This window comes from Gorilla gorilla, chromosome 6 (assembly GCF_029281585.2).
Source record: "Gorilla gorilla gorilla isolate KB3781 chromosome 6, NHGRI_mGorGor1-v2.1_pri, whole genome shotgun sequence".
NCBI lineage: Eukaryota > Metazoa > Chordata > Mammalia > Primates > Hominidae > Gorilla > Gorilla gorilla.
Window position 1 is genome coordinate 147,937,360 of NC_073230.2, and position 22,803 is coordinate 147,960,162.

The following is a 22,803-nucleotide window of genomic DNA, read 5'->3' on the forward strand; positions in this document are numbered from 1 at the left end:
GAGTTTTCCAGATAGGTTCTGTGTCTTACACTTCTGTAATGTAATTGGCACAAGTACAACAAATAATAGTTCAGCTACACAAATGTGGTTTACCTAGATTTGTGGCTATAATTTTCCAAGTCTTCAGCAGTAGAGAAATCAAACTCACCCACCCCCATTTATTCCAGGATGGGCAGAAGGGTGTGGCAAGGAAAGTACCGAGTTCTGTAGAGGGAGAAAGTTACTTAATAGGGCACCATCCCACGAGAACTTTTCATTAATAATCTAACTTAGAAACTGAACAAAATGATCTCTGTTCTTGTTATTCTTTTCTTCTTACCTTAAGCTCTGCTTGGCCGGTGCAAAGAGGAAGAGGAGAGAGGGACAAGAAATGCCAATTATGACTCAAATCCCTATTCATTTATTTATTTATTTTTGAGACAGAGTTTCATTCTTGTCACCCAGGCTGAAGTGCAATGGCATGATCTCGGCTCACCGCAACCTCCACCTCCTGGGTTCAAGCGACTCTCCTGCCTCAGCCTCCTGAGTAGCTGGGATTACAAGCGCGTGCCACCAAACCCGGCTAATTTTGTATTTTTAGTAGAGACGGGTTTCTCCATGTTGGTCAGGCTGGTCTCGAACTCCCGACCTCAAGTGATCCGCCTGCCTCGTCCTTCCAAAGTGCTGGGATTACAGGTGTGAGCCACCGCGCCTGGTTATATTCATTTGAACTGGGGGTTCAGGCTCTGAACGTGGGACCAGCCTGCCCTTTCTTGTCTTAGCTGTTTCTAGTAACTCCCTGCTCTTCTGTCATTTCAAACCTATTTACATTCAGAGCATATAAAATCTTGTAATGAGTTCTACCAGTTAGTTTCCACTATTTTTGTTGTTTTCCATCTAAAGTTAGATTAAAACATAAAATTATTAAAACTGTTATAGTTATTTCTTCAGTTATGTGTAAAATATTAAATATCTGACCATTGTGCGTATATTGTCTTTTTTAAAGATTTCTTTTCTGGCCAGGTGCAGTGTGGATCACACCTGTAATCCCAACACTTTGGGAGGCCAATGCGGGTGGATCACCCTGAGGCCAGGAGATCGAGACCAGCCCGCCAACATGGTGAAACACCATCTCTACTAAAAATAGAAAAACTAGCCAGGCATGGTGGAGTACGCCTATAGTCCCATCTACTTGGGAGGCTGAGGCATGAGAATCGCTTGAACCTGGGAGGCAAAGGTTACAGTGAGCTGAGATTGCGTCACTGCACTCCAGCCTCAGGGACAGAGCGAGACTCTGTCTCAAAATAAATAAATAAATAAATAAATAAATAAATAAAATAAAATAAAATAAATCCCTTTTGAGAACTTATTTTTGGTTTCAGCAAATTTGCTTAGACTTTTACATAATATCCTGTTCTTAGTTATTTTTAACCTCTTTAAACATCTAACGTATTATTTATCTCTTTCATACTGGCCTATTTTCTTGGATTTTTAGGTTTAAATTCTCCTTTTGGTTGACCCCACCAGCCCTCCTTCTTGAAGGTTTATTTTCTGCCAAGACTTGCAATTGTTAACTGTGGCTTCAAAGTTAGCAGCTTGCCCTGAGAAGTACTGGAGCCCCTGGGTTGTGGATGCACAGGACAGGATTATATGAGCCTCTGCAGAAGGTCTGTGGGCTTTACCTGTGCCAGATTCGTGTTTATATTTTTAAATACTTTTAGACTTAGAAAAAAGATAAAAAGATGCAAAAATGATTTAGAGGGTTTCAGGATACCTTTTACATAGCTTCCTCTAATATTAAAATCTCGATAACCATAATAAAGTTAGCAAAACCAATACATTAATCTTTGTACAATACTGTTAACTATAGACTTGATTTGGATTTCATGTTTTCCCACTATATTCTCTTTTGTTGTTGCTGTCATTCCAAGATCCTATCCAGGATTCTGTGTCATTTAGCTGTTATATTCCACTGTGTTTTGAGTTCCTTTTCCAAGTTTTGTTTTTGTTTTTTTGAGACAGAGTTGCACTTTGTCGCCCAGGCTGGAGTGCAGTGGCGCGATCTCGGCTCACTACTTCTGCCTCCTGGGTTCAAGCAATTCTCCTGCCTCAGCCTCCCGAGTAGCTGGGATTACAGGCACCCGCCACCATGCCTGGCTGACTTTTTTTGTATTTTTATTAGAGATGGGGTTTTGCCATGTTGGCCAGGCTGGTCTTGAACTCCTGGCCTCAAGTGATCCACCTGCCTCGGCCTCCCAAAGTGCTGGAATTAAGGCGTGAGCCACAGCGCCCATCCCCTTTTCTAAGTTTCAAGGGGTTCTTGTTTTCTTGGGTTGTGTAAACAACTCCAGGGTTATCCTATTACCTTTCAAGACTGTGTGGACTTTGGTCTTCTCATCTTTCTAAATTGTGAGGCACTAATCTTTTAATTCCAAGCTGAATTTGCTCTTAGTGGATTCATCCATTTGCTAAGTGGGTAGCAGTCAAACTACACTGAGTAGAAAGGATTGGCACAGGCAAAAACGAGTGAAAACAAGTCTGCAAATTCCACACACTGAATAGAATACCTTCAACCTAATTTCTTGGACAATGAAAGTGAGGCAGGAAAATGGGGTCTGGAGTAGGGGACATAAGGCCGAGCCACAGTTCAGCTATGACAGGAAACATCCTCTCCATAGGGTGTACGTCGAGTAAATGACTGTGTGACTTTACTTAAACCTCTTCATTTACATAGGGCGTACACCAAGTAACCAATGGAAACCCCTAGAGGGTATTTAAATCCCCACAAATTCTGTAACCGGGCCCTTGAGCCCCTATGCTCAGGCCCGCTCCCACACTGTGGAGTGTATTTTCATTTTCAATAAATTCCTTCATTCTTTCCTTGCTTTGTGTGTTTTGTCCAACTCTTTGTTCAAGACGCCAAGAACCTGGACACCCTCCACCAGTAACAAAAGTACTGGGTGTCCTCACCAGAGACACAAAATTAGAGAACAGAAAGATCATCTCATCCAATGTTTCATGTTTTACAAACGAGAAAACTATCATGTTGCAAAGGAAATCAACAGAAAATATCACTTTGACACCAATTCATAGCATTTATTGACATTTCCATTTAAAATGCTAGGAAAGCTGTATAAATTGTAAACATGGAAACCAAATACTTGCATAAATTATTTCAAAAACTCTACAGCACATTAGAAAACAGTGCAGCTATTGAAGGATAGAAACATAAAACTGACAAATAGAAGGGAGGGGCCGATTATTAAATCGTATACCCATACTGAGATTTCAGTGCCTGTCTGAGACCAGCAAACCATGATTGTCAAGTTTAAGTTGCAGTATTGATGCCACAGGTGGCCTCAATTTGCTCTGCACATTTCATACATTAACGCTCATAATCTAGGGATGAGTGTGCAGGAAGAGCCAGAAAAACATGGACCTTGACAAAGGAGGGAGAGACAAGTCAGTACTCCAGGGCAGCTCTGCTGAGCAACCTTTCCTATTAACGCTAGCCAGACTCCCTGCGTCCCAGAGATGCTCCGGAGGAGGGCAAAGTCGAGGGCGTTCCCACTCCCCTTTTCTGAAACAAGTCCTCTGGTGCTTAGAGCAACTGAATGAATGGGTGGAGCCTCAGTTCCTCTAGTATCTCCCTCTTCTTTCCCCACATTTGCAAGAGGAACAGTACAGCATATGCGACTTGAACTTGGCCCTGTACTATTCCCAACTTGTACACTTAGGGAGTCAAGTTATGAATACTTGAAATCTGGTAAGTACAGGAAAGACTATTCGTGATGCTCCAAGTAGCTCAGAAAGGTTCTGTGTAATCAGGGACTGCAAGAGACTAAAGTCACTCAAAATTTCACCTCTGTCCCTTTTACCTATTCCTTTTTTTTTTTTTTTTTTTCCAGAGACAGGACCTCACCCTGCAGCCCAGGCTGGAGCACAGTGGCGTGATCATAGCTCACTGCAGCCTCCAACTCATTGGCTCAAGCCATCCTCCAGTCTTAGCCTTTCGAGTAGCTGGGACTACTGGCACATGCCACCATGCTCAGCTAATTTTTAAATTTTTTTTGTAGAGACGGGGTCTCATTATGTTGCCCAAGGTGGTCTCAAACTCCTGGCCTCAAGCGATCCTCCTGCCTCAGCCTCCCAAAGCGTTGAGATTAGAGGCTTGAGCCACCATGCCCAGCCTATTCACTCTTTCTTTAGAAATGTGAAGTGACCCCTGAAAAACCTGGAGGAAGAAGGAAAAGGAAGGATCCTGGATAATTATCTACCCTGTGGGAAGCCATTTTAACTATACTGCATTAGGACATTCATTGCTTCTGTCACTTTCTTACTGGCTCCTAACTTTGTTTCATGTTTCCAAAGGCATTTAATATTCTTTTCCTAAATTTCAATGCTGCTGTGTTTTAAGATAAATTATCAAGCCTACTGTCACACACACAAGCATGGACTTAGCAATGTACCATGATGTTGCAATTTCCAAGTCATCTTCATAGTGGAGAAAGTAGTCCTATTTAAACACTGACAATCACCTCCAAGAATATCAAAAGAAACCTGAAATGCACACCCTCCTTGTTCATTAGGTAACAAGTGTTAAGTCTATCATAGTTTATGAGTATGTTACAGCAGCTGCTCATAGAAACCCTGTTAGAACGTGTTAACATGTTAAATGTAAAAATGAAGTTCAGTTGACTATGCCATAGAAATGTGTTTTGTGTTCACATGCTCTGTCTGCTGGTACAGAAGTGGACTTCCTCCTGCTCCTGTCCAGGGCAAATGTGGATAAGCAGGCTCTAGTACTGGCGCTGGAACCTTGCTCCGGAGGTAGAAATGACCACGGTGAAAACTCCACTTGAGCTAAAGTTAGCGTGGGAGTTAAGACTGGAGTCCTCCTTCCCCTGTGCCCAAAACCTTACCCAGCTTTCCTTCCAAACGACAAATTCATTCATGTCTGAGAATCTAGTGTGAAAGGGATGAGAGAGACTTATATAATAACTAATTTGTGAATTACTGCCAATGCACTGCAAATCAGTGTCCGAATGACTGGCTTGGTCACTGGAACACTTAGAAAAAAGTTGTGCAAAAGGAGGAACGCTGAACCTGTCCACGGGAAACGGGAGACTCCTATAGCACAGAACCGCGTGCTGGTTTTAGCCCAAAGCCTTTAGCGCCTACCTTCACCCGTGCTTTGCCTCACAGTCCGCATGCCAGGAAAGATCTGGCCGGCAAACACCCACTGCTTAAAAGTCATCTGCCACCCAAATCAAAACACTATGAAATTAATAAAATTTGGAGAAAAATGTGTAGGTAGCAGTAAAGAAGCTGAATATATATATAGATAGACAGACAGACAGACAGATAGATAACCCACTATGCTCCACAAAGGATTTGGCGTGGCCAAACGGCTGCTTGAGATCTGCTCTAAACAATGACCTCAGTGTGATTCTCATCATTTTCGTCCTCGTCCCTTGCCTCCCCCACACTGGAGCACTTCCTCTGTAGGTCTTCACAGCCCTGGTCGTTTCCTTGCTGCATGACTGCAAAAGCATCCTTCCAGCACCTCTTCCTTCTCTTCTGAAACTCCCTCAATAGCGCAGTCGGGGATTCTGTCCCCATATCAAAGCAGATCAAGATCAAGTTCATTTTCAGTGACAGCTTCACTCCTTCCCTACAGCCTTTCCCAGGCCCACTCTCAGCTCTTCCTTCCACGCCATTTGCCTGGGTAGCTGCCCTGCCTTCAAAGTCACTTCAGAAGTTGACGTCTCCCCAAGATATTGCATTTCCAAACAGGCAACTTCTGCAACTTCTTCTGGGTGCCTAATGCATTTATGTCTTTTGAACGAATTTTTTCCTTTTTGAGACACAGTCTTGCTCTGTCACCCAGGTTGGAGTACAGTGGTGCAATCTCAGCTCACTGCAACCTCCGCCACCCGGGTTCAAGCAATTATCGTGCCTCAGCTGGGACTACAGGCATGCACCACCACACCCAGCTAGTTTTTGTATTTTTTTGTAGAGACGGGGTTTTGCCATGTTGCCTGGGCTGGTTTTAAACTCTTGATCTCAAGTGATCCACCTGCCTCAGCCTCCCAAAATGCTGGGATTACAGGCATGAGCCACCGCGCCTGATCTCTTCGAATGAATTTTACTGACGCTTAAACCATGTTATTTATCGGTATCTTCCATCTTCTATACCCACTCGTGCTATCTTAGATTCTAAAATCTCAGAAGGCAAGGCTCATGTCTGCTGGCTTATTTGGTGCCTGAGACACCAGAAAGTCGGGAGCAGAAAGATGCTTAATAAATGCAATCGGAAAATTGGTGAAGGAAGTGAATTTAAAGCAAAATGGGAGTGAGGAAACTGAGTCACACCGAGCTTTCGGTTTTGCTCATTACCCATGTGTGAACCCATTCACGGCAGGAGTGCAGCGTTTCACATCGCTCATCCTAGGGCGTCCACATAGACAGCATGCTACATTTTCACAGTGCTTTATGCTCCCTCCTCACAGGACATCTGCACACGTGATCACATCTGATTCTCACAACTACGGCGCCTGGGAGGTGGCGGGGGAGGTCAGTTCTTGTTTGGCTTATGGGGAGAATGAAGTTCAGAGAAGGAACCAGACATGGTCAGTGAGTGACAAAGTAGACTCTGAAAAAAAAAAAATCATTTCTCCAAACATTCTGACTCAAATTTACAGTTTGTGTTACCACTAGAACTTTTAAAATAGGAAAAAAGAATAGACATAAAATTCAACTGTTCATTGTAGAGTGCTTCCATAAACGGACTCCAAAGCCACACGCTGTCAACGCAAGGACCCTTCCTTTCGGTGGATGACGTGAACTTAATGTCTGATGACCGCTAGGGTACGGTGCTGCTCACACAGCTAGTTTGTTCTGAGTTTGGTGACTGGCAAAACTGTTGTGGCAGGCGTCAAGAGGAAGCAAGTACAAACTGTGTGCTTTATGACCACCAGCAGAGGGCTGGTGATCCGGGGGCCTGCTCACACCACACCATAACCACCGGCTGTTTATTATACATCATCTTTGGTCTTGACATCTGTTTAAAGGTGTATCGTTTCTAAGAATAAAAATACAGTTAAAATCCCTTTATGGCAGTTTGAAAGACATCAAAATTGCTTTTACGGTCAGCCCAATTTGAAACAGAACCCTCTTTCTGCAATGCTCAAAGGAGGTTACCATTTTTAGCACACTCTATGTGCAAGCCTGTATGGCCCCGAGCGGAACTGGGTGAGAAGGGGCCATTTATCCCGTTTGCTGTCACGCGATTTGAATTCATTACAAGGTGTCCATAATAAAATTCTGCTTGGATATCTGAAATTCTTAATAACATATTCAGGAAACCTGGTATTTTTGAGTGACATACAAAGATAATCGTTCAGTTTGGGGAGAGTCGGGTATTAAACCAAGACCAAGAGAAATTTGGTATTAAACCAAAACCAAGACATCAAGCCCAGAAAGGGGCATTCTCTCCGATGCTCCTTGGAGCCTCTGAGGATCGCCTGATAAGATGCTGCTGGTCCTTTGTTTAACGTCCTTGAGAGACTTACTCTCCGGCACTCCTTCTCTTTCAGAGGTGCCCAGATGAAAATTGGCTACATCTTACCTTCCCAGAACCAACTTTCCTCGTATTGTAAGACTCTAAATCTGTACAACAGGCTTCACTGATGAAGAGCTAAAACATGGTTTTGAAATCCAGTGATCACACTTTGGAAACCTGTTTTAGCTGTTTCAGGGGTCTTAAAACTTGACACAGATACACAGGTTTTGATCAGTCAGAGCCCCAAATTCTATAGCCCCTTATCTGTTATTTAATGAAAAGTACAGTCATGCACACATCAGGATATTTTGGTCAATGACGGTCTACATATTGATGGTAGTCCCATAAGATTATAAAATTGTATTTTTGCCATACCTTTTCTATGTTTAGCTATGTTTAGATACACAAATACTTACCATTGTGTTCAGTACAGTAACATGCTGTACAGGTTTGTAGCCTAAGAGGAATAGGCCATGCCACACAGCCCAGGTGTGTAGTAGGCTATACCATGTAGGTTGTGTAAGTACAATCTAGGATGTTGGCACAGCAACAAAACAGCCTAATGACACATTTCTCAGAATGCATCCCCATCATTAAGCGATGCATGACTGTCTTTGCTGATCTAATAAAAACAGGTTAATAGTGAAAATCTCTTAGCTAAGCCTGCTTTTCTTCTGAGTTTCACTCAGGTACCAGAAAACAGAACAGCCCTTGCCACTGTTTTCTTTACCATTATTTGGAAAGTGGGGGAAATGTTTACATCAGGAGTAAATCTTAAGCGAGATGATCCCCTCTTAGCCCAAAGAGCATAAGACAATTTTAATAGCCACTCGACAGAGTAATAGCACAATAAAATCAGAAATAAGAAGCAACTCTCTCCTTTCCCTTGGGGTCTCAAAGCTCTTTTACATTTCTTGATTCATTACAGAGAGGCTGAACTGAACTCAATTTCATTTCCAGGCTCTGAACACAGGGAATGTGACTGGTAGGGATGTATGTATAACAATTTCGTGGTGCTGGGAATTATTAAATAACTTTTGCTTACAGAAGATTTCTCATTCAGACATAATTTGTGAACAAATCAACAGCAAAGTGGAAGAAACGATCAGTTAGGACCTCTTGAAAGCCTCATTCTACAGGATCGGCCTTAGCGATCGGTGCTGAACTGGGACATGACCAGGAGTTGTGTGTGCCCAATTAAGAAACAGCAAACACAATGAAGAATGTAGATCTAAACTTTGATCTGTATTTTGGATAATCAAATAAATATAAAGCTTTTTGCCCCACTTTGGGAGGGATTTTTTTTTTTTTTCTAGAACAAAATGAAACCTTCAACATATTCTTCCGCTGAAAAAGCCAAAGTTGCGTTTCAGACATGAAGGTGAAGGGCCCTTGGAGCTGTAGCACCAGAAGGAGGAAGAATGCGGGTGATGGCTTCGTTTGGAGTCATCAGGCTCTACAACCTATCATTTGGTTTCTCACTAGTAGCTTTTTAAAATTCCCAAACAGTCTTAGTATTCTTGTTGTTAATGTTACTATTAAAATAAGTTCCTATGGAGTAAAAGAGAAAAATTAAGCTGTTAATAAAATGTCTTCAAACCTCTTCTCAGAAAACAAAGCAGCAGGTTCATCGTACACGTACCAGTCTCAATCCCACAGAAACGCCTGGTTCCTTTCATCCCTATGTTGTCTCTACAGTTTAATCTCTGCCTTTAAAAAAGAGACAAATGCAGTCATTTTGTTAGCTTAGGTTTGTGTTTTGTTTTTGTGAAGTGCTGCTGGCTTTTGGCCAAAATACATATATTTCAACTGAACCCAAGCGGTCAGACAATTGCCAGCCCAGTGAAAGGCTCATGAGCTGTCACACGACGTATGGCATCTTCTAAATTGCAACTTGCTCCCTCCCTTGGGCAGGCTGCCCAAGAGTTGCTCCTTCCTCTTCCAAACACCCACTCAGTTGATTTCCTTTTGGTCTTGCTTCCACAGGAAGCGGATACTTGGCAAATCTGCGAGGCGAGGCCGATCAGCTGTGGAAGTTCTGCACGGTGCTCTGTTTCTGGGAGAGCCGGAGGAGCTCCTCGCGGATTGCTTTGATGAGAGAGGCTGAGGAGTGGCCGGGCTGGAGGTCTTCCGTGGAGCTGGTGGGGTAACCCAGCCCAGGGCCCTGCAGTCCACGGTGGGGGAGGTTCCCGGAAGGAGCTGAGGGCTCCCTGCCTGAAGTCCTTGGCACCTGAAATAGCGGTGAAGAAGAATACTCTTGATGTCCGAGCATGTGTGTCTGAAAAACACGGCAAACGTCACTGTACTTCCTACGAAGAATAAGCCGAAACATCAAATGCAAACTGGCTTTAGGAAGGTTCCCAGGACTGCCCACGTCCGTCCACCATCTCAGCCCTCCAACAGGGCCCTGCTGCCTATGCCGCAGGTGAGGGGTGAAGACACCAAGGGGCTGGGGAGAACAGAAGGGAGGGAGGCTGGAGTGCCCCATGATGTGAAAGGTCGGGTGATATCTGAGAGCTGAAGGAGGTTAAGCGGATCCATGCCAGGCTGACAAGGGGAACAGGTGCCCTGGACTGGAGCCTACACAACCATCTTCTGCTTTATCTAGCTGCTGTCTGTCTCCTGTCTCTGTGTGTGTGTGTGTCTACTGAGGGCTCTGTAGAGCCTTGTCTTTAAAAACTTATCTGCACTAAAGCATAAAATAGTTTTGCTGATATTTGCAGCATAGAGATTAATTTGGCAGGAGTTTCACAAGAATTATTACACTTTTCAGATTTTTTTTTCATGTTTATTTTTCCCCCAGTGGCAATAAATGTCTCTTTGCATTTATATGTAAGAGTACTTAAATCTGTGTACTAAAAACCATGCTAGGGCCAAGTTATTTGTGAGCCAAACATGGCATTCCAGCTCTAGGTTCTTTTTACGTTTCACTTCTCCAAATAGTGACCGAGCAGTGCTCCAAAGTGGATGTGACAGGAAAACCTTAACACACCATGCCAGGCACGGTGGCTCATACTTGTAACCCCAATCCTTTGGGAGGCCAAGGAGAGAGGATTGCTTGAGGCCAGGAGTTCAAGACCAGCCTGGCCAACATAGTGAGACCTTGCCTCCATTTTTTCAAAAAAACAAAACACCAAAACCAACCCCAAACACCTCATGAAGCTAAGCTGGTCAAAATGAAGGCAAAAAAAGAGAAATGGCAGCAAACTTAAAGCAGATACCTGAGACTCTAAGTATAACAATGTCTCTTTCAGGGAAGCACCTTATTCTAAAGTTAATGTCTTTTTACTAGGTAAGAGCATCCAGCCATGAAAGGAATTGAGTGTGTCTGTTGGGAAGGCACAGAAATGCAACAGACGCTGTAGCATAACGATAAGGAGAAAACAAAAAGTAATATTCTGGGTGGTTATTTTCAAACTTCATGAATTTATCCCCCCAGGATACACAGTTCTTGAGAAAAGGAAATGAAAGCACTTGTAGGAATTACCGATGCTCATATTGAGTGAGTGAACAGAAGTCTCAAAAAGAAAACCTGTGCCTTAAAATGTCCCCAACTGTGTGCTTATTACAAAATTACCTACACATGGTCATAATACAAATGACATTAACAAACCCACAGTGAAACACAAATGCTGTGGAAGAGCATGAATATTTATACAGCAATCCCGCCAAACATGAACTCCAGAGTTGTCACCTATAGATTCAAATTTACTACTGAAAGCTTGAACTCTGCCTCAAGAAAAATTATATACTTCCTAAAAGCTAGATGCTAAAAACTGTAAGCCAAAACACCAGGAGGCGGGAAAATGTGAGAGAGATTAAAACTTTTTTAAATGTAGGTTTTAAAAAGGGACCCCCCAAAGCAGAAGCTGCTAAATTGAGGGATTATGTCTATTTTTTTTTTTTTTTTTTTTTTGAGACTGTCTCATTCTGTCACCCAGGCTGGAGTGCAGTGGCACGATCTTGGCTCAGGGCAACCTCCACCTCCCGGGTTCAAGCGATTCTCTTGCCTCAGCCTCCCAAGTAGCTGGGACTACCAGCGCCCACCACCACGCCTGGCTAATTTTTTTTTGTATTTTTAGTAGAGACGGGGTTTCACTATATTGGCCAGGCTGGTCTCAAACTCCTGACTTCGTGATCCGCCCGCCTCAGCCTCCCAAAGTGCTGGGATTACAGGTGTGAGCCACCACACCTGGCCTATGTCTAAATTTTAAATGATGACCCAAACAGGAGATACTCACAGCCTCTCTTCGCCCCGCTTCGTCCTCCCCGTACGAAGGCCAGCCTGGCCCCCCATACTGGCTGCCTCTGCTTGGCGGGATTTCCACTGGCTGAGCTCCAATTCTGCTGGCAATCCCCACCTGTGTCAGGTGCTGGATCTGGGAGCCTGGAAGGAACACGGTGGAGTGGCCTGGTCAATATTTATAGGAGAGTATGGCTGCCGAGGATGGCTGCCGAGGAAGACACTGTCAACTCTGACCACTACACTCCTTAACGACAAGGGATCAGGACTTGGTACCAGTTCTATCTTCAGAAATCTCACCTCAACTGCCATACTGTCAGCATTTCCTGAGGGTCCATAGGTAGGGAAATGCACCACGAAGCGGTAGGAAAATGTACCACGAAGCACCGTGGACCAAGCAATAAAAATAAACAAAAGAAGAAAATCCCATTGCAAAAAAAGTCTGAAACAGAATTCTTGACCCCGTGACATTCATCCCTAAGCCTAAGTCTGTCCCCCATTTCCACCCAGGGCTGTGCAGCCCTACTTGCGCAGATCTAAAAACCTACATCCTATGCCCCACTCCGCTTTCCTGCGCACTTCCTACCAGCCCATCAGAAAGCCCGCGGGCTCCTCTCCTGAAGCACTGTGTGAGGGTGACCCCTCCTCCCTGTGAGCACCGCAACAGACCCAGTGGAACCACAATCCCACCCCTGATGCAACTGTTTCGGAAACACCCTGTCAGAAGACACTGTCAGCTCTGATCACTGCACTCCTTAAGGACAAGGGATCATGACTTGGTACCAGTTCTATCTCCAGAAATGGCATTTCCTAAGAGCAACAGACCATAAGCTTCTTGGTTCCTGGACTCTGATTTTCTTTTAATTCAGAGGCTGACAGTGATGCCCTTATTTTCATGGCTAGACATTAGGACTGGGGATAAACGGTACCACAGAAGGTACTTCCATTTATCTCTGTGGCAGTTACCAACAAGGAGCAGCTCATTTATTAAGAAAGGGGTGACAGGTTTGGGAGTCACCATGAAGCTGAAGCCTGGCTCTTTCTTGCTTGTGGCTTCGAGATTCACAAGGAGCTGGATATACAATATGCTTATTTTTTTCCCCTTAAAAGGCAGAATACGTATCTATTTAAATTCAGCATATTGAAGTATATTTTCATTATAACCCATATTGTGTCTGTAATGTAGCCACAAGACAGTTAAAACCACTCCCCCAGCCTCACTGGTGCGGTGAGCTGATGGCAGAGCCAGAGGACTCTCTAGAGCTAATTACCCCCCTATATCCAGACATCTGCAGCCTCCTGTGGCCATGGAAGCCAGGTAATACACAATGTTTTTCTCCCTCACCAACTTCTGCTGTATGGAAATACACCTATACTGCAAATTAAGGGTGAACAAAGTGATCCTTAAGCACTGTGAAATAGAATACTTATTTCTAAATTTGGAAATTTCATCAAATTCACCAGTGATGCTCAGACTGGAACCACAAAGGCTCCAAGCGTCCACATCTAAAGGAAGCACCTCCTCCGTCTTTAAGTCTATTCCTACTCTAGTTGTCTAATTAACAACCTCAATTCTCTCAATTCTTTATTTTAAGAGATGGGGTCTCACTATGTTGGCCAGGCTGGTCTTGAACTCTTCCTAGCCTCAAGTGATCCTCCCACTTTGGCCTCCCAACATGATGGGATTATAGCTGTGAGCTACTGTACCTGACCAACAACCTCAATTAATCAACCACATTAAAAAAAAAAAAGAACTCCCCAATGGTTTTATTTGGGTATTTAATGATAACTAAAAGTCAGGAAAAGCTGTCCTGGCTCTGGGCAGAGCAATGCACTCTACTGGAGCACCGGGTCAATTACTGAAAAATCCTAACAGTATTAAAATGATCAGGACTACCAGCCCTCCTTGCCCAACAGACGTTGTTTGAGCAAATCTTGCAAAATGCTACAAGAGCAGCGCAGTGTTCCCTATTTCCAAAGGCTCAACCAACTGCACAGGGAGAAAAGCACACCTTCTGTGTGAAGCCACTCCAGTAGCTGAAATCATCATTCGGTAGGATTTTGTATCCTGTGTTGTTCACTTAACTATACAGCACAGGCTTCCCCCATGAGTCAGCACTGAGCCCAGCAAGCCGGGGTTTGCATTCCAGCTCAGCCATCGACAAGCCATGTGACCCTGAGCAACGGGCTATGGCTACTGCTGAGCCTTGATTCCTCACTTCTCCAGCAGGAATAAAAAATCTACCTCAGCTGGGTGCAGCGGCTCATGCCTGTAATCCCAGCACTTTGGGAGGCTGAGGCGGGCGGATCACCTGAGGTCAGGAGTTCACGACCAGCCTAGCCAACATGGTGAAACCCCATCTCTTCCAAAAATACAAAAATTAGCCGGACGCAGTGGCGGGCACCTGTAATCCTAATCCCAGCTACTTGGGAGGTTGAGGCAGGAGAATCGCTTGAACACAGGAGGCGGAGGTTGCAGTGCGCCGAGACTGTGCCACTGCACTCCAGCCTGGGCGACAGAACAAAAACTCTGTCTCAAAAAAAAAAAAAAAAAATCTACCTCAGAGGGTTATTTCAAGGATTAAAAGACATAAAACAGATCAAGCATCAAACACACAGGAGGCAACTGGTAAATCTCAAATCCCCCTTTTCTGGCTTTTTATGACCTCTTCATCTTAAGTAGCTGCAGGATTTACTCAAGGATGCCCTTACTACTGAGTATCTGGGGAAACTAACAATTCCTTGCTATCATGCAAATAATGCTGTGATAAATATCTTGGCACGTCATTTTCCCCCAATATTTTGGATTTTAGGAGAGTGAGCCTGGATTTCCAGAACTGGAATTACCAAATCAAAGGCTCTGTAAGTCCTACCACCAAACTGCCTTCCAAAAATTTAATAATTTATGCCACCACTGAAAATAATAGTGACAATGGTCATGGCAGCTAATATTTATTGAAAGTTTATGCTATGCTAGGCACTATTTTGAGCACTTCTGTCATCTTCTTTTATCAGCTAAACAACCAAGGAGGTAAGTACGAATATTCCCAGTACATACAGATGAAGAAACTGGATGCTAACTTTACCATGCCACATTATTATAAAAATAATTTCATGATTGAAATGGTGCATTATGGTGTTAATTTGCAATTTTAAAATAATTTAAAAACTGGACCTTTTTCCTCCTCCCACTGATCTTTTCAGGTTGGCCCACTTAATTTATATGAGGTATCTTCTACAATAAAAATACTTCTTGATCGTGAGGTGCTGTAAATTTCTCCTAGGCACTATTTTCTTTTTTTGAAAATAACTGGCAATTTTCAGACAAATACATGTTTCATAATTTTCTATAGTTAAAAAGGTAATCCTTCTAATAGATCTTAACATTTTCCATTATACATTTTTACATAATTTCATCTAATAGAAATTTAAAAATAATTTCCTTTTGAATGTTATCAAACATGTATAATTTCTACATTCGTTCAGATTTTAAACTAAAAATTAATACATCTGAATTTTGCTTAGTATGCATGCCATGTAGGGAGGTTCAAATACCTAAAATTAGCAGGGGAATCAAGATTCACTGCAAAGCAAAGCACCTGTAAAGTTCAGGAAAACCTACAGGATTCCAGGATACACTATTTGTTTTGCTGAGTAACAGACAATGCAAAATAAAAGAATTTCCTAGAAAAACCATAATGAAAAAATATCCACCAATTATTGCAAATTTGGAATTGGCTTAAACTACTTGCTTTTGTTTTGTTTTGAGATAAGAGTTTTGCTCTGTCATCCAGACTTTGAGAGTCGTTCATTACAAGCTGAAAAAAGCACCTTCTTGAAAACTAACTCTTGTTTTCATGCCATCCAAAGTGCTCAGACCTAGATCTTTCCATTTACAGTAAGGATTTGGAAACGTTTTTCCTGGAGGAAGCGTAGCGTGAATTTCACATGAAGGGCCTGGTTCCAGAGCCAATCAGCAGACAGCAGCTTTGGGAGCTCCGCCTCTCTCTCTGCCTCCATCTCGGTCAGGATATGAGGGGAAACAGCCCTGAAACAGCAGCGGCAGAGGCCACTGCGCACTGACACTCTGAGACACCTAAAATAAAGTTTCTTTCAAGTAAATGTCCCGTAACTCAGAAATGGAAGCTAAACAGCCACATATACCTGTGGTACCCCCGACAGGCCGAGGCCGGGCCACCGACGGCATCTCCTCCGAGTAGATCCCTCTGGCAGCAAATGGGGCTTCGGCGGAGGCCTGTGGCTGCTGAGGGTCAGGGGGCACCAGCTCTGAAGACTGCAGCAAACCGGGGCCAAAACCTGGTCTGAAGGCAAAGCAAACCAGCACATCAGGGCTCCACTGCACCCTGGCCTTGGTATTCCAGGAGGTCCACCCCCAACCTTACAGAAGGTAACACTTATTTGTCTACCTGCTTAGCCATCTCCTCTCCTGGAAGGGGAAGAGATGTTTCTCCTGCTCCCTGAGGGAAGGGACTTTTCTATTTGTTCACTGCCCTACCTCCAGCACTAAGAACAGCGCCTGCAATACAGTTGACGCTGACAAAGCCAGGGCCTGCTCATCTTCAGCATCTGCCTCGTCCTGTGCTTCCTACCCCTGGCTACACGTCCGCATCACCTGGCGGGCCTGAAAAAATCACGACGCTCACACTGCACCCCAGACGAATTCAAACAGAAACACTAGGGGTGAGACCAACACAGCCGTAATTTTTTTTTTGAGACGGAGTCTCACTCTGTGCCCCAGGCTGGAGTGCAGTGGCGCAATCTCAGCTCACTGCAAGCCCCACAGTGGTAACTTTAAAAATTTCAGACGATCCTGCTGTCCATCAAGGCTGAAAACCAGTGTTCTAAAGCAGCGGATCACAAACTTTTTTTTATCTCCAGACCTCTTTTGACTCATAAAAATTATTGAGGACTCCCAAGAGCTTTTGTTTCTGTGGATTGTATCGCTATTTACCAGATTAGAAATTAAAATGGAAAAAAATGTATTTATTTTAAAAATTTATTTACAAATGACAATTAAACATATATTAACATAATACTTTTCATGAAATTAACTATTCATCAATCCTCCCTCAAAAAAAAGTAGTGAGAAGAGTAGTGCTATATTGTTCAAATGTCCTTAACAGAAGGATTCTCATAGAGTTTGCATCCTGTCAGTTGCTGGATGTTAGGAAGAAAATCTGGCTTCAGAGAATACATAGTTGGAAAAGGAAGGAGTATTTTAATAGCCTTTTCAGATCATCTTTAAAAAATACTGCAGGCATTCTTCTTGCTACCACACAAAAATTCCACAAGTGGTAGTTCCTCAGGGGTCAGTTGCAATATGGAATCTGAAATGATACTGGTGAACTTTTCGTACTCTGTTACGCTAAAACCCATAGCTCCATCTTGCACTTTGAAGGGATCTCTAACTCATGCCTGATTTTATGACATCTGTCATTTGGAACATAGTTCACTGAGTTATGCAAACCTTCTCGATATTGTTACCTCTCATTTTGCAGTATCGAAAAATCCCATTCATTAATCTCATCATCAAACTCATCCAGAAAAGTCTCTCGGTGCTAGGAAGTTGTCAAGTTCACAGTGGCAGGCAGACAAGTTCCCAAAATTCAAATTTTCACTTGAAAGCTCATTTTATCATTAGCAACAAATCCTGGCAGTTGTTTTTCTTGAAGTGACAGGCTCACTTCATTCATTTTCAAGACAGTGTCTGCCAAACACCCGAGTCTGAATAACCACTTTTGCCAGCTGTTTGTTCAAGTAAAAAGCACAAAAGCAGTTGGTTCAGTTCAGTCTCCACTCAAACAATGGGAGCAAGGGCTTTTCTTCAAAATTCCATATTCCACAGAAATGCTTTCTATGTATTTCCTCTTTTGTCACACAGACTACTAAAGACTTAAGGGTCCAGGTTTAATAAGATTTATGATTTTGACTCCCTCACCAAGGACATGCTAACATAAATTTTTAATTAATAAACCACATTTTTAAAACTGTGATTACAGGGCAGTGAAGAATATGATGACTACTCATACAATTTGGTGGCACTGCCTGGATGCATGCTAAAGACTAGCAGTTTTGGCCGGGTGTGGTGGCTCATGCCTGTAATCCCAGCACTTTGGGAGGCCAAGGCGGGCAGATCACCTGAGGTCAGGAGTTCAAGACCAGCCTGGCCAACATGGTGAAACGCCATCTCTACCAAAAATATGAAAATTAGCCAGGCGTGGTGGCGCGCACAAGTAATCCAGATACTCGGGAGGCTGAGGCATGAGAATCGCTTGAACCTGGGAGGTGGAGGTTGCGGTGAGCAGAGATCATGCCACTGCACTCCAGCCTGGGTGACGGAGCAAGACTCCATCTCAAAAAAAAAAAAAAAAAAAAGAAGAAGACTAGCAGTTTCACCCACCATTGCTTTTGCACTTCTGTACAAATGTCAATACAATGGAAAAAAGGGAAATAATATCTTAGTAATATTATGAAAGTTGTTTTGATCTCACAGACATGCCCTCCCCCAAAAGGGTCTCAAGCACCCTCCAGGAGTCTGAGAACTTCACCTCGAGAACCACTCTTCTGAAGAAATTCAAGAAAAAAAAGATAATAGTCTGCTACAGTTCTTTGCAAATGACACTGAACCACTAATTCACAGATGTAACCAGTCTGGTGAGAATGTAGGCTGACTTGCACTTATTCTCCAGTGTTATTTCTAGAGTATATCTCATAAACTGAAACCCAGGCTACCTATGTAACTCTCTTTAAATAACTGCTGTTGTTTTAGATTGGCCTCAGAGAGGGATGTGTGACATCCCTGACTTTATAGATCTAAGAGCTTTCCATGAGGCATGCTCCTCCTTCAAGAACTGTAAATCGGAGCCCACACCTCACCTAACCACAATCTCTGGACCATCCACCCACAAACTAGCTCTTGCCATTCACTTAATTCTCCCTACTTTCCCCCACCTTTTGCCAACATTTCCATCCCTCTATTCTTAACATGTTTTGCAATCCAACACTCTAAAATCCTTTAAAGTGGGTGATTATACAATTTATCATCCACACCACAACACTTTTGAGGATAAAAGCTATTAATAATGGGACTAACTTGGGTAACTGGACCAGTCATGGTCCCCCATCTCTAACTTCTGCCCTGTATCACCTAAGCTCACCTCACCAGTTTTACCTTTGCTGCTTTTGGATCACAAAGCTGTGTGGTAGGGGAGGAAGGGTGGAGAAAAGCAAAGCAAACCCCTCTGAAAATGATGATGGTTTAAAAAATAGAAAAAGTAAGTAGGAAGCAGATAACAGTCCTACTTGGGTGTGACTTCTGGTCACTGAAGGGATGGCTGGGTTTGGTTTCTGAGATTCACTCTGTTTTACTGCAATGCCAGCTTTGTAATAAACCAGTGTCCACACATAGCTTGTCCACTGGTCTATTTCTCTAGCTTCACAGCAATGCTGCACCATCTTAATCACTTGACAGTAATGCACAATATTTAGAATGGTCCTAACACCTCCTTCTTCTTTCTCAAAGTGTCTGGGCTATTCTTGGCCCTTTGCATTTCCAGATAAATTTTAGAATCCATCTGTCAGTTTCCACATATTAAAAAGGAATTACTGGGATTTTGAATGGGATTGCATTGAATCTACAAATCACATGGGGAGAAATGACATTTTTAAAACACTGAGTTGTCCAATCTGTGAACATCTTTCTTTAGAGGGCTTAAAAGTCTTTGGTTAGATTTATTCTGAGGTGTTTTATATTTCTAAGTGTTATTTTAAATGACATCTTTGAAATTTTTTTCTTTTCTGTTTGTTGCTTATATGCAGAAATAAAACAGATTTTTGTATACTGATTTTACATCGTTATTTTGAAATTTAGTTGGCTTGCTATTTAGCAATTTTGCTAAATTCCCTAAATTCTAACAATTTGTGTGTTGACATTTTAGGATTTGCTACTACAGAATTACATCATCTGTGAATAATAACAGTATTACTCCTTTCTTTGAATTCTTTACTCTTTTTGTGTTTTTCTTGCCTTGTTACAGAGCAATTTTGAATAGAAGTCATGTGAGCAGGCATTTCTGTCTTGTTCCAGCTCTCAGAGGGAAGGCTTTTTAACATTTCACCATTGAGTAATATTTGCCAAGATACCTTTTATCAGAATTGAAAAGTTCACTTCTATGCTTTGTTTGCTAAGATTTTTACCATGATGGGATGTTGAATTTTACCACCTGCTGTATCTATTGAAATGACAAGATTTTCCTCCTTTATTCCATCCATTAAGGATGATTTTAAATGCTAAATCATCCTTACACTGCTGGAAAGAAATCCAGTGTGGTTGTAATATGAGATCCTTTTGTGTCTACTGCTGGTTATGCTCACTGATATTTAGTTTCAATTTTTTTATATCTATGTTCATGAGAAACTGGCCCTCAATTTCTTTTCCTGCAATGTCCTTGTCCTTCTTGCCCTTGTCCCTCGTATCAAGGTGATGTTGGCTTCATAAAATGAACTGAGAAGTGTTCTTTTTCTATTTTTTTAGAAGAGTTTGTATAATACTGGTACCTTTCCCTCCTTCAGTGTTTGGCAGAATTCACTGCTGAAGCCCCCTGGGCCTGGAGTTTTGTTTGTGGGAAGAACTGTAATTATGATTTCCACTTTAAACATAGTTACATGACTATTCAAGTTTTCTCTTTCTAGGAATTTTTCCATTACAGAAAAAAAATTTTTTGAGACAGGGTCTCACTATGTTGCCTGGGGTAGTTTCAAATACCTGAGCTTAAGCAATCCTCCCATCTCAGCCTCCAGAGTAGCTGGGATTACAACCATGCACCACTGCATCCAGCCCCAAATTTATTAACAAAAATGGGTTCATAAAATCTCCTTTTTAATGTCTGTAAGATCTGGATTAATGGGTCCTTTTCATTCTTCTTATTGATAATTTGTTGCACAGATTATTTGATCAAGCTTGTGCGAGTCTATCAATTTTATTAGTTTTCAAAGAACTAATTTTTGGTTTCATTGATCCTCTCTTAATGTGGTATTTATTTTCTATTTCATTAATTTATATTATTATTTTTAATATTTCCTTCCATCTACTTCCTTTACGTTTAATTGGATCATCTTTTTTTACATCTTTAGGTCAATGCTTAGATCACTGATTTTTCAGCCACTTTTCTTTCCAATATATGCATTTAATGCAACACTTCCCCCCTAAACACTGCTATAGCTGCACCTCACGACATTTGACATGTTATATTTTCATTATTATTCATTTTAGGATGTTTTGGTTTCCATTTTGATTTCTTCAGGGTACTGCAGGTTACTTACAAGAGTACTAATTAATTTGCAAACACATAGAAATTTTCTTTTTTTTTTTAACTTTTATTTTAGGTTCAGGGGTACATGTGCAGCTTTGTTATATAGGTAAACTCGAGTCACAGGGGTTTGTGGTACAGATTATTTCGTCATCTCCTAGGTACTAAGCCTAGTACCCAATAGTTATTTTTTCTGATCCTCTCCCTCTTCCCACCCTCTACCCTCAAGTGGGCCCCAATGTCTGTTGTTCCTCTCTGTGTCCATGAGTTCTCATCATTTAGCCCCCACTTATAAGTGAGAACATGTAGTATTTGGTTTTCTGTTCCTGCATTAGTTTGCTAAGGATAACGGCCTCTGGCTCCATCCATGTTCCTGCAAAAGACATGATTTCGCTCTTTTTTATGGCTGCATAGTATTCCATTGTGTATGCATACCACTTTTTTTTATCCGATTTGTCACTGATGGGCATTTAGGTTGATTCCATGTCTCTGCTTTGGTGACCAGTGCTTCAGTGAACATTTGCATGCATGTTTCTTCACAGCCGAACAATTTATATTCCTTTGTGTATATACCCATTAATGGAATTGCTGAGTCAAACAGTAGTTTTGTTTTTTTAACATCAATTAAATTATATTTATTTAAATATACTAATCAAAACACATTTCATGAAGCATCTTTTCTGTGACAGTCTGGTCTGTGCTGGATCCACTCTGTGCTGCTGTTTTCTGACACCAGTTGGTAGTTCTGTTTTTATGTCTTTGAGGAATCGCCACACTGCCTTCCACAACGGTTGAACTAATTTACACTCTCACCAACAAGCATTCCCTTTGCTCCACAACCTCACCAGCATCTGTTATTTTCGACCTTTTAATAATAGCCATTCTGACTGGTATGAGATGGTATCTCATTGTAGTTTTGATTTGCATTTCTCTAATAATCAGTGATATTGAGCTTTTTTCATATGCTCATTGGCTGCATGTATGTCTCCTTTTGAAAACTGTCTGTGTCCTTTGCCCACTTTTTAATGGGGTTGTTTGTTCTTTTTCTTGTTAAGTTCCTTATAGATGCTGCATATTAAACCTCGGTCAGATGCATAATTTGCAAATATTTTCTCCCATTCTATAGGACAGACAGCCTACAGAATAGGAGAAAATATTTGCAAACTAGAGTTTTTGCTGTGCAGAAGCTCTGAAGTTTAATTAGATCCCATATGTCAATTTTTGCTTTTGTTGTGATTGCTTTTGGCATCTTCATCATGAAATCTTTGCTCACTCCTATGTCCAGAATGCTATTGCCTAGGATGTCTTCCAAGGTTTTTACAGTTTTGGGTTTTATCTTTTATTTCTGGTTTCTAACTTAATTCTACTAGGATTAGCAAATATACTCTGAGTGATTTCACTTCTTGAAATTTTTTAAGATTTGTTATGGTCCAGCATATGGTAAATTTTTAAAACGTATTTTAAAGGAAGCTGTATTTTACAGTTGAGTCCAGGGTTCTATATATGTCAATTAGGTCTAATTGATTAATCATGTTGTTCCAATCTTCTATATCCTTTCTGTATCTTTACATTTTTTGATGTGTTGCTCATAAGCCAAATACATTTTTTAAAAATCAAATCTAATAATCTTTGTCTTTTAATTGAAATATCTAGTTATTAACATTTAATGTAATTCATTATAGACCTGA

The 22,803-nt window shown here is 41.9% G+C and overlaps 1 protein-coding gene across 5 annotated transcripts in view; it reads right to left on the bottom strand.

Annotated features, from left to right (window-relative positions):
• Positions 1–3,050: 3,050 nt before the first annotated feature.
• KIAA1549 (KIAA1549 ortholog) overlaps positions 3,051–22,803 on the bottom strand; it is a 150,419-nt gene continuing 130,666 nt past the window's right edge. For 2 of the 5 annotated variants that reach the window (XM_063708795.1, XM_055393203.2), the window contains 2 exons: positions 11,785–11,930; positions 3,051–9,821 (listed from right to left, as the gene is read on the bottom strand). In XM_063708795.1, the coding sequence (XP_063564865.1) occupies positions 9,367–9,821; positions 11,785–11,930 (601 nt within the window). In that variant the 3' untranslated portion in view covers positions 3,051–9,366. Of the gene's footprint in view, positions 9,822–11,784; positions 11,931–15,950; positions 16,109–22,803 lie in introns of all 5 variants that reach the window. The other 3 variants (XM_004046297.5, XM_004046296.5, XM_055393204.2) reach the window with 3 other exon arrangements.